The following is a 16,116-nucleotide window of genomic DNA, read 5'->3' on the forward strand; positions in this document are numbered from 1 at the left end:
CACTCTGGTTAATTATTGCACAAATAAAGGATCTTGGAATCACTTAAAATTCAATTGGGATCATTTAATTATTGAATAAAGTGTTTTAAAGTTACCAAATAAATGTTTTTTATGGTACTTTAATTTTAATTAAACATAATTTTAAACTTTGCCTTATTTTGACATAGATGGGTAGCCGTAATAACAATGACAACAATGTTTACAATTTGCGACCATTCCTTGAGAAGGATAGGTTGACAGGGGAAAACTTTTCCAACTGGGAAAGAATGCTAAGGCTTGTTCTGAAATCTGAAGGTAAGGAGGATGTCATTGATACCCCATTACCAGGACCTCTGCTAGAAAACCTAACTGCGACAGATATCAAGAAGCACAAGGAAGCTCATGATAGAGCTATGCCTATCACTTGCTTAATGATTGCTACCATGGAACCTAGTCTTCAAAAGCGTTTTGAAGACCAGGATGCCTACTCAATCATGGAAGAGCTCAAAGATTTGTTTAAGAAACAAGCTAGAGTTGAAAGGTATGAGCTTCATCGTGAGATTCTAGATTGTAGGATGGAGAAGGGTGCCACAGTTCATGATCATGTTTTCAAAATGATCGGCCTAATTCAAAGTATGGAGAAACTGGGGTACCCAATTAGTGATGATTTGGCAACAGACATCATTCTCCACTCACTTCCAGAAAGTTTCAACTAGTTTATCATGAACTTTAACATGACTGCGAATGCAAAGACTATGAATCAATTGCATGCAATGCTGGTTAGTGCTGAGAAACAAATCCCTAAGGAACCTAAGAAGGAAGTTCTTATGATTCAAAAGGGAAAGGGGTTCAAGAAGAAGGGGCAAAAGGCTAGCTCCAAGAGCAAGGGCAAGCAAGTTGCCAAGGCTCCTGAAAAGCCTAAGGCGAATCCAAAACCCAAAGCTGCAAGTGAGAGTGAATGCTTTTACTGCAAGAAGAAGAGGCATTGGAAACGCAATTGCCAGAAATACCTTGATTTCCTCAAGAAGAAAAATGGAGCATCAACCTCAGGTATTATGTTATAAACATTTTAACTTTCACTAAGGTATGTGATACCAAGTTGCAGAGCTTGACATTATGATGTTGCGCAGGAACTGCAAACAAGTGAAGCTAGCATGGAGATGGAGCTTGAAGGTGCACTAGAAGTATTTGAGTGGCCAGAGATAGCTTCATAGTTTTATTTCCTGATTAGTTTATCATGACATTTAGAACTATTTCCAGTTTTTGATGAGACAATATTTCGGTTTTCTTGTTTTGAATACTGATTTGGTTTTACTTGGCTTGGACAAACGTTGATCCATGACCAAGGTAATAAATTGTTTTCATTTTTCTAGATGTGAGTTGATTTTATTTATGACATTGATATAAGTAGATCACAAAAGTAAATTTAGATGATTCAAAGCAAACTTACTTATAACAAAGTAAAGTTAGGTCACATAAACCATTTGCACATCCAAAGTTATGGATGGACTCTTACTCTTATATGATTATGAATCACTTAAGAATTAGAAGTCATGCTTGATAAGGTATAATGACCAAGTTACCTTTTAGTTGAAAGGGTAAAAGAGCTAAAATGACCTTTTGGAACACAAACATATGATGTGAGTGTACCATAAATTCAAATTAGCAAAAGGATTTAACTATTTCATTGCTCTTATTAACGATTTAAGTAAATATAACGATAATTACTTAATGAAATAAAAGCTGGAATCATTGAAATGTTCAAAATTCCAAAATGAAATGTAAAATCACGTTTGAGATAAACAATTTAGCACCACAATATGATTGTTGTGATAAATATTTAACTCAAAACAAATGATCATCTAAAGGAATTGTTGAATTAGTTCACAATCCAGGAACATTACAATTAAAATGTATGTATAAAGCAGGAATCAAACTTTGCTTGCCATGGTTCGATCCAAGATTTAATGATTTACAAATATCGTTTTGAGGATATGCATTAGAACAACAACAATTGCGAATATACTAAACAGAAACTTAACCAAAGCAGTAGAAAGATATCATAAAAGTTATGGATTGGAAATGTTCCAAAGTAATCTCTTCTAAACAGGATTGAGGGAGTATGAAATCTATGTAAAATGTTTACAAAGATGACATAATAAACCCTAAATCAGAGGTATTATTCCTACAATCGCGTAGAAACAAAATGTTTGTTGCTCGCGATAGTGTCTTTATAGAAAGAAGTGTCTTCCTACAAAGCCAAGTGGGAGTAGAGTTAGATCTCAATCGAGACGAGCAACAAAAGGATGTGGATAACACTACATCAGAGAGGAATGCGCATGAAATCAGTTAATTTGATAAAACATGTGTCGAAGCAAGCTAATTCAACTAGCGAGACTTCTATCGTCCTACTAGAATGAAATACTTCAAAGAGTTGAAGAGAATAATTCTATTGTCGCTCATACCTATCGTGGGTTACTTAGGATCGAAACAAACAGTTTGTTGGAATTCTATTATAAGGTGGATTCTAAAATTTTCCTATTGGAATGGTTGGAATCCATACCTACAAGCAAGCTTTGGACAAGTGCCAACTCAGGAAATGGCTTAAAGCCAAGAAATCCATAATGGACTCCATGTCTGTAAAGATGTGCTAGTCCATGATAGTCTTGCAAATGGGGTCAAACCTATTAGTTATGTAAGCCTATTCGGATTATTTCTAGTTATGGAAATCAAAATCACTTTCATGAAATGTTCTTGATGGATGGCAATGAAATCCAGAAATTCCTAGAAAGTTTTGCAAACTTCAGAAATTCATTTATGGATTGAAGCAAGCATCAGGGAGTTGAAATATTCATTAGGAAATCAAACAGTTTGATTACCTTGGAAGAATGAAAAGAAATCTTGTAGAGACAAGAAGTTTAGTGGGAGCAATTGGTCTTCTTAGTCTAGTATGTAGTTAACATACAGTTCATATGAAATGATATATCAATGCTTGAATAAGTCAAGCAATGGTTAGAAAGATTGTTTCTATATGGGAGACTTAGGAGATGTTGAGTACATATTGGGAATCAAAATCCACAAAGTGAATCTTGAAGGATGACTGGACCTAATCAAGAGACTTATGTTGATAAGATTCTTGACAAGTTCAAGATCAAAGATTCTAAGAGAGGATCTTTTCCCATGCCTCATGGTTTTACACTCAATAAAACTCTATGCCTTTAAAAGCTAGTAGAGTTGAGTTGTAAGGGTACTGTACCTTATGCTTTTGCAAAAGGGTCCATTACATGTGCCATGAAATGTACAAAGCAAGTTGTTACATATGACTTGTGCATGTGTAGCAAGTTTCAAGCAAATACAGAATGAGCATACGAAAGTTACTAAGAACAAATCCTTAAGTACTTGAGAAGGACTAAAGGAATTTTTCTAGTTTATGGTGTTAAAGGTAAACAAGTTTGTCAAAAGGTTTTACGGATGCAAGTTTCTTCCAAACAGGCAAGATGATTCTAGATTTCGATCTAGATGCACAATTTTGTCAGTATGGAGAAGTATAGTGAGCTTGAAGAGTTCAAAGCAAAGCACTATTGCATGCTCAATGTCAGAATATGTGTATTAAGCTATAGTCGGATAGTTTTAGAGGAAGTTTGGATTAAAAATGTCATGTGACTAAAGGGTCACCTTTGCCCAAGAACAAAGGAGCCAGAGTCACATCACAAATCCAAACAAATGGATATGAGATATGCCTCAGTTATGAGATCATTGACCAGCGGAAGGTCACGTTCTGCAAAGTTTTATTATGAGTGAGAAATCACTAAACCCCTTCCATAGACAAAGGTATGAAAGTCATATTAAAGTCTTGGATTGAAGCAAATTGTGTAAATTTAAGTTGTGTATGTTTGTGAAAACATATTACATAAGAAAATACATCAATTTGCAGAATTATGTTTAAAACAGAAATTATAATTTTTGTTATTTAATTATGGTTTGAAATTAAATAAAATGTCCAAAATAATTATGAATTGATGGGCTCACTAGGTTGATGACCTTTTGAATGAAACCCCACAGGTGAACAAAATTCATATATTATTTAAGTTCCTAGTTTGAAATCATTAAAGTGGGCATAAATGATTTCAATAAATGGACTAGCATGTAAGATTGACTGGATAGCGCAATTTCATGGGCTATAGGGGCATAGTGATGCTCGGTCAATCACTTGGATATGCATGAATGATGCATGATCGAACTATTGACCTACTTTGAAGTTCAAGTATAGAGCTTCCGTATATATTAGTGGATTCCTTTGACATGAGTGGAACATTGATCTCATTCAATGATTGTTTTAACTGTGGTACATTCAAACGTCTGGCCGTAACTGGAGATTATAAAGGATGTTTCCCGGTTACTTCATGAGTTGAGTGGGAGCTTTGGTTGCCATAAGATTGGATTGAGTCTACCTATTAAATTAGGAAATGTGTCATGGCCGCTTGAAGAGGGAGAATTCAGAAAATACGTGGCCGTGTTCAAATGCATTACTCAGTAATCATTTGGTTTTGTAATTCTAACTCAGATTTCAAGAAACGATTTGTAGATTAATATGATCTCGACATGTGATGCAATCATATTATCAATTCGACATATACATTGACTTAAGGAATTTGAATATTGCACCCTTGTCTCAGACAAGTGGGTGATTGAAGGAGTTATGTCTTCGTCGTGTGCAATTACTAGATATATAATTGGATCAAATTATGGAAATAATTAAGTCCGGACATTTGGGTCGTCGTTTTGCCATAGCTAGAGGTACTTACGATCTTTGGACTAATAAAATAGGCCAAAGCCCAATTGGACGGATCCTATAAGGTCACACAAAGGGGCTAGATCGAGCATTAGAGGACGAGGCCCATCATGGGCCTCATCACTCTAGGTGGCCGGCCATATGGGGCTTTAAGAGGCTATTGGGCTTCGTGCCCTAGTCTAATTATGATGAGATTATAAATAGACTAGGTGCCTAGGTTTGCAAGTAAGGATTTGACTGATCATTTTAGATCAAACCCTAATTAGCAAACACGAAACCAACCCCCTCTCATACTCCCTCTCTCACGTCATTCTCCTCCTCCCGGCGCCGGTGGTGTCTCGTGGTGGTGGTGGTTCGTGCGGTGGTCGGTTGTCCGAAAAGGTGGTGATTGCAGTTTTCCTCAATCACTCGACCAATCTAGTATTGGTGGACGGCTCGTTCGAATCTCGTGGACTAAGTAGAGGAGCAACACTTGGGGCTCTATTCTCTCCCTGATTTGCCTGTCGAATAGCTTTGTGGAATTCACGCTCCAAAGGTATGATTATGTGTCTTGTGTGTTATGCATGCGATCCTTGGATTAGGTACTCTATTGAATATGATTCATATATATTATTTCCGCTGCGTAGTACCTATAAACTCCTACAATAACAACCGAATGCTCGGTCTTCATAGCTGGCCATACTCGGCCAAGTAATGGTGTCGTCCTTATTGGGGACGCACAAAGTGAAGCCATGGCCCAGAACAACCTTACGCTTAAAACTTGTAAGGCCGTTTTCCATGGTGTTCTGCCTTCTCTGCGGAACATGATAATAGTAGGGGGTTTTCTCCAAGCGTCTGGAAGCGCTCGGCTCGGCCCAGGATTCCCCCCTCTCAACTGCCAAGGACTCCCTGGCAGCATCTATTCTGGCCCTTGCCTCCCCTGAAGAGGCGGAGGCATTATCTGAAGAAGATGACGAGGCCGACTCGTCATCAGAATTGTCATCAGAGCTAAGGGACTGCCGACTGGTGCCAGCAGGGTCCTCCCCTAGACTCTCTTCCGGCGCCTGTTCAGAAGGCCCGGCTGCATAGGTTTCATCTGCCTTCTCCAGTATCCTATCACTAGGAGTACCACTTGAAGAGGGAGAATGGTAATAGGTGGGGGTAGGAGGAAGATAAGAAGGGCTATCAGGGTGTTCCGACACCTCACTTCGAGGCACCCTCATCGAGCCGTCAGAATAAAGAGTTGAACCATCCGACGGGAAAAAAGATCCATCGGAGTTAGTTTTTCTTGCTGTTCTTTTGGTTCTGGCCATTGTGTCCTGCACAGACACGAAACCAGTCGAATTCGGAGAAGTTCGCAAAGCACAGTCGCTGGCCAAGCAGTCGGCACTGCAAGTTCTAGATTCAGCCGTCCCCGGTGACCGGTTGATCACTATCCTATGCTGTGCTGCATGCGGTTGGGATACCATTTTTTCGAAAACAAAGAAAAAATGAAAAGTAAAAAAAAAAAACAGGCGTTACCTTTAGAAGAAGGGTGAGAGACGCTTGGTTGGCTGAGAACGGTCGGACAGCGGGCCGAGTGTCGGATGCTTGAAAGCTAAGAAACACTTAGGGAATTTTGAGATTCTTAAAGTCAAAGATTCTCCAAAGATTCGCAAAGGTGTAAAAAATCCGGGGGTGAAAACTCTCTATTTATAGAAGGGTTAAAAACCCTAAAACTTTCCCTCCACAGTAACTATTCAAAATCCGACCAATCGGATGCTGACACCTGTCACAGGCAACACGTGGCAAGCGCGTATCACCTGTGAGGGGCAAATGATTTGGGTAAAAATACCCTAGGCCAGTTGGCCCAATCAGAGTCCGCCACGTGTCACTGAAAGGGGCGCCACCTTGGACCTCTCAGGGAACGACACGTGGCGAACGGATAAAAGGACCTGGGATTGGCGGCTGTCAGGCCCAAATCCCGAGGACTGCAAAAGCTGCGTAAATATTCCCTAGGGCACGAAACCCTAGGGAGTGCACGTTTTTCGAGAAGCCTATAAATAGGAGATGACCTCCTCATTTATGGCTACGTGAGACATCTTGACATTCAATACGTGATACGTACACAAAGAACCCTTTACACTCCTTCCGAGGAATATTCAGTGATTACTAATCATTGTCAGAACTGTCACTCTCAAGAGAACAGTACACCCGAGCTCGGAATCCGAGCAGATAACCTTTACATTCCGCACCTTATTCTTCGGACTTAGACTAACTTAAGCTTCGGAGGCGGACCACCGACCATTCGGTGCTCCGTTGTTTTGCAGGTACAGGCATCCAAGCGAGCGTCCAGTCTTAGTGTTGTAACTCTCCCAAGGGACTCAAAAAACCCCGAAACAGAATCAATCATATAAAATAAGAAAAGGAAAATATTTGGAATCTAGCATTAAAGTAAAAAAAAAAAAAATCATAAATAGTTTAGCTTTATTTAATTTTTTTGATTTTTTTTAGGAAAGCATTAGCCATAATTGCATAAATCAAGGGAGTAATTTCTTTGCTTAGAGTCATGTCATTAATTCACAATCAATTAATCTAACCAATCATAATTTAATATGTATAAAATAGGAAATACAAATTAAGTTAAAAATAGAATACATTCAATATGGGTAGATCTTTTTGAAACGCCCAAAATAGTATATGGGACTAACAAATTAAAACGGAGGGAGTATATGTTTAAGTAAACACATAAATAATTATACAGCGTAGAGAAAAATTAATAAAAACGAATAGATTCAACAAAATTAAGACTGTTATGAAACAAAGAGAACGAGAGAGAAATTGGAGAGAGAATCGATCAGTCTATTTCTATTCCATTGATAGGGTATATATATATATATATATATATATATACATGTAGATTATCTAGGGATTCATCGGATAAGATCAAATACCCGTCTCTAGAGTATTCTAGATAGTACATGGATAATAGTCCTCCACTTATACATCTATATCATAACAAAGACAATGTTAAGTCTTTTTTTTAACAACATTATGTTATTATATATATTTAAAAATAGTAATTCGTTGCAACTACACACTAGTTACAATCTAAATAATATGGTGCCTCACAAAGTCACAAGAGTACGTCAACGGTCGTGATTCATGACCTGTATTTCAAAGAATAATAATACTCCAACTTCGTATAAAATATTAAAGTGCTTCCTCTCCAAGCAAACTACGACTAAAAAAGTAATAATAAAGAGAGAAGTCGCCAATCACTGGTATTAATTTAATAATAGATTCTCTCAAAAAAAAAAATTAATAATAGATTAATAGTACTCTGAAAAGTATATAATGGTAATCAATAAATAGGATTTGAATGAGAGAGATGGAAATTAAGTATACAGAGAGGCGAGAGATCAACTACGAAGATAGAATGAGTCAAAAATAAAGAAAAACATTATTATAATTACATAAATTAGTCGATCTAATTCTAAAATAGCGGGTGGAGTTGTTGGAAGAGACTTTTCCTTGAAGTTGAGCATATCAAGACAAGACATACAATTAAGATCAATAACTCATACATCGTAGTATTAGCTAGCTTTGTGTGCTTTTTTTTTTTGGTTGAGTTTTGAAGTGGAGTGCTTTCTTTCCCTTTTATCCCATCCCGATAATACAGGAAAGCTGATTTTTTTGGGTAAGTTGTACTCTCTCCTCTCTTTTATAATGATATTAATAATTTTTTTTTTTAAAAAAAAAACACATGAACTTTATTTCTCATTATATACTGTACTGTGTGATACATCTGATCGATCATTTTCCCTGAATGAACTGTGTTGATTGGCTTTTATTATGGAGAGTTTGAAAAAAAATACTGCGTACATGAATTTTGATTTGTTGATTAAAGTTATTTCATAAGCTCATTTAAAACAACCCTCCCAAATGAGCAAATGAGAAATTTGAAATTGTACTGAGTGGACATAAAATTCAAGTTAAAGGGACTGCAATAAAACCACCCCTATATTGTCTAGAGTTAGCTTCATCAGTGGCTTTGTCCACCAAAGCCAAATCTAAACTGCTTAATCATTAGACTTATTATGTTTATTGAGCATGGACTAAATCTAGTCAGTTTTTGTTGATTATGTTCGTTTAAGTTTATGTTAGTTTTTCGTAAAATTTGTATAATGTATTACTCGTGTAATTAATGAGTCTATTTATTTATTTATTTATTTATTTTTGACAGGATGTTGTTGTTTGCTCAGTCTATTTAGCTAGCTCTGATTATAGTCATGTAATTCCTTTGACGTCCGTCATCTTCTTCTTGAATTGTTTGCTCTTGCTTAATTCTGAACTGAGATATGTTACCTGCAGAAAGACTTGCGTGACCTGATCCACAATAATATTATTGTGGACCCGAGGTTTTTATACACGCAACTGACATTATATTGAACATAGTGACCCTTATTTTTAACATAGTAACCTTATTTTTAGCATAGTAACCTTTATTAAAACTAGTATAACGCTTAATATTATTGTGAAGTTGAAATACGGCGTATGACCCTAATTTTAACATAGTGACCTTTATTATTTATATTGACCACTAAATAAATATTTCATTGAAAAAATTAACCTCTTATAGCGTATATATTATCAAAGTGACTTTTATTTCAACATAGTGACCTTATTTTTATTATAGTGACCTTTTTTTTTATTAATAAAACAACCATAGTTTCTCTAATGTTAATGGTCTACAATAAGTTAGTGTGAACCAGGTCCATTTAAGAATTTGTATGTTACCTGCCTATTTATTCATTAATCATCATGTTAATCCTTTTGTCTGCTACATTGTTCTCTTATAGTGAGGCTTAGGCTTATTTAAATCCACAAACACACACATATTAGGAATATAGTAAGGCTTAGGCTTATGTAAATCCTGTTATTCTTGCAAAGGTATATACAAGTAATAGTTTTTTTTCAGTAACTAAGTACTCTCCTCTTAAGTTCAGACCCAAGGGTGAGTCGGTGAGACTATGGACAAGGAGAATGATGGGGTTGAAGAGGCAACAACCTCCAATTCTGGTGCTGGTGAGCATAATCAACACAATGAGAACCAGAAGAATTATGCTAGAGTTCCATTCTATAAGCTTTTCTCATTTGCGGATTCAATTGACAAGGCATTGATGATCATTGGCTCAATTGGTGCTGTCGCAAATGGTATATGTATGCCCTTGATGGCCATCATCATTGGTGAATTGGTTGATTCATTTGGTGAGAATCAAAATACCAAAAAAATCATTCATGTCATCTCCAAGGTTAATTGTTCTCCCATGTCTAATATTACTTAAGATAGTTAATGTATATAGTACTCCCTCTGTTGTTTGTGCCATTCCTGCAATATCTCTAAAGATCCTCAACCAAGTCACTGCTGGCTTCTTGCAGGTGTCTCTAAAATTTGTTTACTTGGCCATAGGAGTTGCAATTGCTGCATTTCTTCGTAAGCACTCTAAATCCCTTATCTTTTGTTCTAATGTAATTGAGTAGATAAACTCAAAAAGCTACATTTGTTGAAAACCATCCATAATTGAAGATGCATACGAAGAATAATATTTTTTGCACTCGCAGAGGTGGCTTGCTGGATGGTAACAGGAGAAAGACAGGCAACAAGATTAAGGAAATTGTACCTGAAAGCAATACTTAGACAAGATATTGCTTTCTTTGATAAGGAAACCAATACAGGAGAGGTGATTGGGAGAATGTCAGGGGATACAGTTCTCATACAAGATGCTATGGGGGAAAAGGTAACTCATTATCGACACTCTTGATATTAGTCTTGATCATCCTTTTCTTTTTGTTTATATATATATATAAGTATTCTTCCAGGTTGGAAAATTTCTACAAATGATATCGACTTTTATTGGAGGCTTTATCATTGCGTTCATCAAAGGGTGGCTTCTTACTCTTGTCATGCTATCCTCCATACCTCTTTTGGCAATTTCTGGTGCAGCTATGACCATCATTGTTTCAAAGATGGCAACAAGGGGGCAAGCTGCTTATGGAAAGGCAGCAACTGTTGTACAACAGACTATAGGCTCAATCAGAACTGTGAGTTCCATTATGTATACACACCACATATATATACACTCTGCGCACACAAGATTGGACCTTAAATATCATCTTCTCTTCTAGGTGGCGTCATTTACAGGCGAGAAAAAAGCCATAGCAAACTACAATATAGCTATTGCAAGCGCCTATAGGTCTGGAGTTCATGAAGGATTAGCTGCTGGGATGGGGTTGGGTGCTTTAATGCTTGTTGTCTTTAGCAGCTATGCTTTAGCCATATGGTTTGGCTCAAAGATGATACTTGAAAAAAATTACTCTGGGGGTACTGTCCTTAATGTCATTGTGGCTGTCTTGGTTGGATCCATGTGAGTTTGTTCCTTTGAACTTGTTTAGATTGAAAATAAATTAGACGTACTTACTTCATACTTAATACGTAATTGCATATACTTAATGTATGTAGGTCACTGGGGCAAGCATCCCCTTCCATGAGTGCATTCGCTGCAGGCCAAGCAGCAGCCTACAAGATGTTTGAAACTATCAACAGAGAACCAGTGATTGATCCATATGACCACAATGGAAAAGTATTAGATGATATTCAAGGGGAAATTGAGTTGAGAGATGTTCATTTCAGCTATCCAACTAGACCCGATGAACAAATTTTTAGTGGCTTTTCTCTTTCAATTTCAAGTGGCACTACTGCAGCCTTAGTTGGACAAAGTGGAAGTGGGAAATCTACGGTGATTAGCCTTATAGAGAGATTTTATGATCCACATTCTGGGCAGATTCTAATTGATGGGATCAATCTCAAAGAATTTCAACTAAGATGGATTCGACAAAAAATTGGCTTAGTTAGTCAAGAGCCTGTTTTGTTTGCTTCCTCAATTAGAGATAATATTGCTTATGGGAAGGATGGAGCAACAGAGGAAGACATAAGAGTTGCAACTGAGCTTGCAAATGCCTCCAAGTTTATAGATAAATTGCCTCAGGTTTGAAAATTTTTCTCCCATACTTTGTAGTAAAAATCTATCGGAAATTGAAAATGACAGTTTCAGCATCATCTTTCTATCTTTGCATCCAGGGGCTAGATACCTTAGTAGGTGAGCATGGAACTCAACTGTCTGGAGGACAAAAGCAAAGAGTGGCCATAGCAAGGGCCATTTTGAAAGATCCGCGAATTCTACTACTTGATGAAGCTACAAGTGCATTGGACGCTGAATCTGAGAGAATTGTACAGGAAGCATTAGATAGAATAATGACTAATCGAACTACTATTATTGTTGCCCATCGCTTGAGTACCGTACGAAATTCTAGTATGATTGCAGTCATTCATCAAGGGAAGGTGGTTGAGAAAGGTAATTCTGCAATTTGATTGTTTACACTCTAATATTTTTGTCTCTTTTATTAGTTTGCAAGTAAGGCCACATAAATCTGGTTCCTCCTAAATTCTACAGTGGCTGGGTTAGTGGTTGTTAGATTTTTTATTTTTTATTTTTTTTTTTTTTTTTTTTTTTTTTTGAAAACGTTAGTGGTTGTTAGATCAGTCATTGAAGATACTTTTGTTGCTTTTTCGGTGGATAATTTTGGTTCCTTTTGTGGTACTATTATACTTGAATATCCTCCATAACTCTGCAGGTTTATCGTGAAAGCTGGTAATTTGGTTCTTTTTTATTATCTATGAATTGGGATCACACTCTAAACTACTAATTATTACCTACGAATTAGGATCTCACTCTGAACTACTTAAGGATCCCGAAGGAGCATACTCCCAACTTATTCATTTGCAGGAAATGAGAAAAGAGACTGAACAAGCTGGGAATATCTCAAGAGAGTCAAGTCAGAGAATATCATCCTTACGGTCATTAAGTCGTGGATCCTCTGAAAGAGTGAGCAGCAATCATCACTCGTTCTCAATAAAATCCGGAGTAGGAGTAGACCTTCCTGAGAGTTCCTTCCAAGAGCTTCAAGGTTCTGTTTCCGTTTCTGTTTCAGAAGAGCATCCAAAAATTTCAATCTGGCGTCTTGTGTCTCTTAACAAACCCGAAATTCCAGCACTTGTGCTAGGAGCTATATCTGCAAGTGCCAATGGTGTCATTTTTCCTATTTTCAGCATACTTTTATCTAGTGTGATCAAAATGTTTTACGAGCCACCTCATCTACTTAAAAAAGATTCAAGATTTTGGGCCATAATGTTTTTGGTCCTTGGTCTGGCATCGCTAGTGACAAATCCAGCCCGAGCTTACTTCTTTTCCGTGGCTGGCTGTAAGTTAATAGAACGAATTAGATTGATGTGTTTTGCTAGAGTGGTCCATATGGAGGTTAGTTGGTTCGATGAGTCAGAGAATTCAAGTGGTGCAATTGGTGCAAGGTTGTCTACTGATGCAGCAGCTGTACGTGCTTTGGTTGGAGATGCTTTAGGTCTGCTTGTTCAAAATATTGCAACTGCAATTGCTGGTTTGCTGATTGCTTTCCTGGCAAATTGGATTTTGGCGTTCATTGTTCTTGCGTTAATACCCTTAATAGGTCTTAATGGATATATCCAAATGAAATTCATGAAGGGATTTAGTGCAGATGCTAAGGTTCTCTCTCACACTCACACAAACACAAAACATAGCTTAAACTTTTATAAATAAATCTAGATATATGTTTATGAATTTTCTTTTCTTTTTGGTTTTTTTGTAGAAAAAGTATGAAGAAGCAAGCCAAGTTGCTAATGATGCAGTTGGGAGTGTAAGAACAATTGCTTCTTTTTGTGCTGAGGAGAAGGTAATACAATTGTATGAAAAGAAATGTGAAGCCCCTCTGAAAGCTGGTATAAAGCAAGGGTTAATTAGTGGGGTAGGCTTCGGAGTGTCCTTTGCTTTGCTTTTTTTTGTCTACGCCATCAGTTTCTATGCAGGAGCTCAACTCGTTGGCCACGGAAAAACTACCTTTGCTAAGGTCTTTCGTGTAAGTATCTACTATACTTGAGAGATATCTGTTGTCTTTCAAAATTTTGTAAAAAAGTCTCAACTTCCGTTTTTATCCTTATTATAAATAAAATGTCCACTATTGCAGGTTTTTTTTGCACTTACCATGGCAGCATTAGGTATATCACAATCTAGCTCTTTTGCACCCGATAGTAGCAAAGCCAAGAGTGCTGCCGCATCCGTTTTTTCAATCCTTGATCGCAAGTCTCAAATAGACCCAAGTGATGAATCTGGGATGACCTTGGATGATGTAAAGGGTGAGATTGAGCTTCAACATGTGAGCTTTACATATCCCACTCGACCAGACATCCAAATTTTTAGAGATCTGAGCTTGACTATTCATGCTGGGAAGGTAATGTTTGAACCAAAGATGTATATTTCTTGCCTATATATTTTACATTTTTAGTATTGTATGTCACTAATATTATCTTTGGATTAGACATTGGCTCTTGTAGGAGAAAGTGGGAGTGGAAAATCAACTGTCATCTCACTCGTGCAAAGATTTTATGATCCAAATTCTGGTTGCATTACCCTTGATGGAATTGAAATTCAAAAATTCCAGCTAAAGTGGTTAAGGCAACAAATGGGTCTTGTAAGCCAAGAACCTGTTCTTTTTAATGACTCGATACGTGCCAACATTGCTTATGGAAAAGGAGGCAATGCAACCGAGGCCGAAATCATAGGGGCCGCAGAGCTCGCCAACGCTCATAAGTTCATCTCCAGCTTGCAACAGGTACAAAATCTTTAATCTTTAATACTCCGTATGACCGTATTTTAATCTCAAAGCTCATAAGCTTATAATTTCCAACCAAATGCACAATGTTGTAGGGTTATGACACAATTGTTGGTGAACGTGGAGTTCAATTATCGGGCGGACAGAAACAAAGAGTTGCCATTGCCCGTGCAATAGTAAAGAATCCAAGAATCCTACTCTTGGATGAAGCTACTAGTGCATTAGATGCTGAATCTGAAAAAGTTGTGCAGGATGCCCTAGATCAAGTGATGGCGAATCGAACAACAGTAGTAGTTGCACATCGATTATCTACTATAAAAAACGCTAATGTGATTGCAGTGGTAAAAAATGGGGTCATTGTAGAGAAAGGTAAACATGAGACTCTAATTCATATCAAAGATGGTGTATATTCTTCCTTGGTTGCTTTGCACATGAGTGCATCTACGTGAGTAACGTAACTCCATAATATATCTATCCTCGAACAAAATTTTGACAATCAGTTTCAGTCTTTATTAAGTTTAGGATCCTTACAATTGTTGCAAGGCATGAAACTTTATTATATAGTTTGTTTTTAGGCTCGGGCAATGCCCAAGTTAGTGCATTAATTCCATAATTGAAATCTATATTAGATTTTGACAGAATGATATATAACATGGTGATAGCTTAGTGGCTAACACTTTTTTTGCCCAAGTTAGTGCATTAATTCCATAATTGAAATCTATATTTAATTTTGGCAGAATGATATATAACATGGTGCTAGCTTAGTGGCTAACATTTTTTTTTTAATTGGTTGTGGGTTCAAATCTTGTACAATTTATATTTTTACGCACATGAAATGAATACTTGATTAAATGAGGAGGGCACCACGTGGCATGTAGGCTTGTTTTGGAACGCCTTTTAATGTATAAAAACTAGTCATTGGCCCAGGCGATCTCTGATTCAATATAAATTTATTACTTATTGTTTAATTATAAGTATTAATATTCATTAAGAAAAAGTTATTCAAACTCACAGATGTGTCCAATTTAGCTGGGTAAATTATTTATACTAATTTATTAAAAGTCGAATGATAAGGAGATTCAAACACCCAACCGTTTACAAAAAGAATGATTATTTGATCATCTAAGCCAACTATGAATCATGTTATAAATATAAAAATAAATGTATATAATTGTAAATTACAAGGTCTAATTAAAAAAGAAAAAAAAACCACAAAGTTAAAGTACTCCATCCGTCCCTAAATTACATTCCTGTTTGGAAATTTACACGGAAATTAAGGAGGAAAGAATAAGACAAATAACAATATTAGATAATGCAATGGGAAGTACAAAACATTAATAATGTTTTTTATTAAAACAAAGATAGATTAGTTATTACTCATGACATGTCATCAATCCTTTACAAAAAAAAGAACCAATCACATGCTCCTAATTGAAAATTTTTAACCAATCATATTCATTGTAATTTGGCACAAGTATTATGAGTGAGATTTGGAAAGGATGAGTGAGAAAGCATTAAGTATAAAACAGAAAAAGAGAGTTGTTTTACTAAAAAAAACTTACCAAAAATAGAAAGGAGGAATGTAATTTAGGGACGGAGGGAGTACATATAATCTCAAGATTTAA

The 16,116-nt window shown here is 36.6% G+C and overlaps 1 protein-coding gene across 1 annotated transcript; it reads left to right on the forward strand.

Annotated features, from left to right (window-relative positions):
- Positions 1-9,762: 9,762 nt before the first annotated feature.
- Positions 9,763-15,081, forward strand: LOC145596643 (ABC transporter B family member 11-like). Its single transcript, XM_081652854.1, has 12 exons — positions 9,763-10,044; positions 10,172-10,226; positions 10,355-10,530; positions 10,613-10,834; positions 10,919-11,157; positions 11,253-11,778; positions 11,871-12,144; positions 12,515-13,368; positions 13,472-13,738; positions 13,847-14,110; positions 14,198-14,491; positions 14,587-15,081. Exons 1-12 carry the CDS (start codon positions 9,763-9,765, stop codon positions 14,938-14,940), a joined length of 3,807 nt encoding a protein of 1,268 aa, XP_081508980.1. The 3' UTR covers positions 14,941-15,081.
- Positions 15,082-16,116: the final 1,035 nt, after the last annotated feature.

Source organism: Chenopodium album, chromosome 20, assembly GCF_948465745.1.
Source record: "Chenopodium album chromosome 20, dcCheAlbu1.1, whole genome shotgun sequence".
Lineage (NCBI taxonomy): Eukaryota > Viridiplantae > Streptophyta > Magnoliopsida > Caryophyllales > Amaranthaceae > Chenopodium > Chenopodium album.

Coding starts and splice junctions, on each gene's coding strand:
- LOC145596643 (XM_081652854.1), top strand. CDS start 9,763: ATGGACAAGGAGAATGATGGGGTTGAAGAGGCAACAACCTCCAATTCT. Junction 11,779..11,870: donor TTATAGATAAATTGCCTCAG/GTTTGAAAATTT, acceptor CTTTGCATCCAG/GGGCTAGATACCTTAGTAGG. Junction 12,145..12,514: donor AGGGAAGGTGGTTGAGAAAG/GTAATTCTGCAA, acceptor CCTACGAATTAG/GATCTCACTCTGAACTACTT.